We start from the raw sequence: 1193 nt of genomic DNA, 5'->3' as shown, positions 1-1193 counted from the left end.
GAGCGGCGCCGCTGCCCTTAGTGCGACGAAGACAAGAGTATCGGTATTCCCTCTCTTTGCCTCGCGACGTTAGCTAGAGAGCCACGGGTTCGAATCGTTCGATTTTGAATCGAACGGTTTTCGCTACCGATTCACCTTCTCTTTTGAACTCGAAATCGAATTAGATCGTTGTCTCCGTGTTTGCCTCGGTTGCCAGGCACGAAGGAGACTCATCCACAGGCAATTTACATATACGTGTAACCGGGCGTGTGTACGTTGACTTGGCTGTACGTACTTTCACGACCCGTACATTACCGTCTTTGCCGGGGAAAATTTCCTCAATTCTACCCATTTCCCAGTTATTCGGGGGGAGAAGAGGGGTCTGAATGACCACCAGATCATCTACCTTCAGATTTTCCTGGGTGGTCCTCCACTTATAGCGATTCTGGAGGTGCGTGAGATAATCCCTCGTCTAATGAGTCCACAGTTGTTCGTGAAATTTTTGAATTGCTCGCCAGCGCGTGAGGCGCGCGAGATTTTCCTTTTCCACCGACTGCATCGAGACAGCATTGAGAGGACCTCCAGTCAGAAAGTGTCCAGGAGTGAGAGGCGCGTAATCATCGGAGTTATCACTCAGGGGGGCGATCGGTCTCGAATTCAGACTTGCTTCGATCTTGCATAACATGGTTTGCAATTCCTCCCCTGTAGGCGTGAACTCACCGATGATGCGTTTCAGGTGATGCTTCACCGATTTCACTCCGGCTTCCTGCATTCCTCCAAAGTGAGGAGCGCTAGGTGGATTGAATTTCCAAAGCATGCCGGTCTGGCTGCATTTTTCCTGCAGTTCCTTGGAATGGCAAGTCGCTTTGAAATTTTCTTTTAGCTCGCGGTCTGCACCGACAAAGTTAGTCCCGTTGTCGCTGAACAGGCAGGACGGAACTCCTCGTCTGGCAATAAACCGATCGAGCGCGGCTAAGAACGAGCTCGTCGTATAGTCGTGCACTAATTCGATGTGAATTGCCCTTGTGGCGTAACATACGAATACTGCAATATACGCTTTATGAGCCGTTTTACCTCGGCCAGCGGAGTCGCGAACTCTGTATGGTCCAGCGTAATCCACTCCGCAATACGAAAATGCCCTTGCCGGTCGGCTGCGTTCCGGTATCGAATCGTGCATTATTTGCGTAGACGTTCTGTTTCCCCAACGTACGCAT

General features: G+C 50.8%; 1 protein-coding gene across 1 annotated transcript; it reads right to left on the bottom strand.

Annotated features, from left to right (window-relative positions):
* Positions 1-274: 274 nt before the first annotated feature.
* On the bottom strand, positions 275-1001 carry LOC144478064 (uncharacterized; the record flags this gene model as incomplete). The annotated part of the gene is made up of 2 exons (XM_078195784.1): positions 275-451; positions 530-1001. Coding segments are annotated over 2 exons (649 nt in total), but the record flags the coding sequence as incomplete, so codon positions are not given.
* Between the last annotated feature and the right edge of the window lie 192 nt (positions 1002-1193).

The sequence above is a fragment of the Augochlora pura genome, unplaced genomic scaffold (assembly GCF_028453695.1).
Source record: "Augochlora pura isolate Apur16 unplaced genomic scaffold, APUR_v2.2.1 APUR_unplaced_7271, whole genome shotgun sequence".
NCBI classification, from domain to species: Eukaryota; Metazoa; Arthropoda; class Insecta; order Hymenoptera; family Halictidae; genus Augochlora; species Augochlora pura.
Note: the sequence above shows the minus strand (reverse complement) of the source record. Positions and strands in the feature narration are given on the sequence as shown.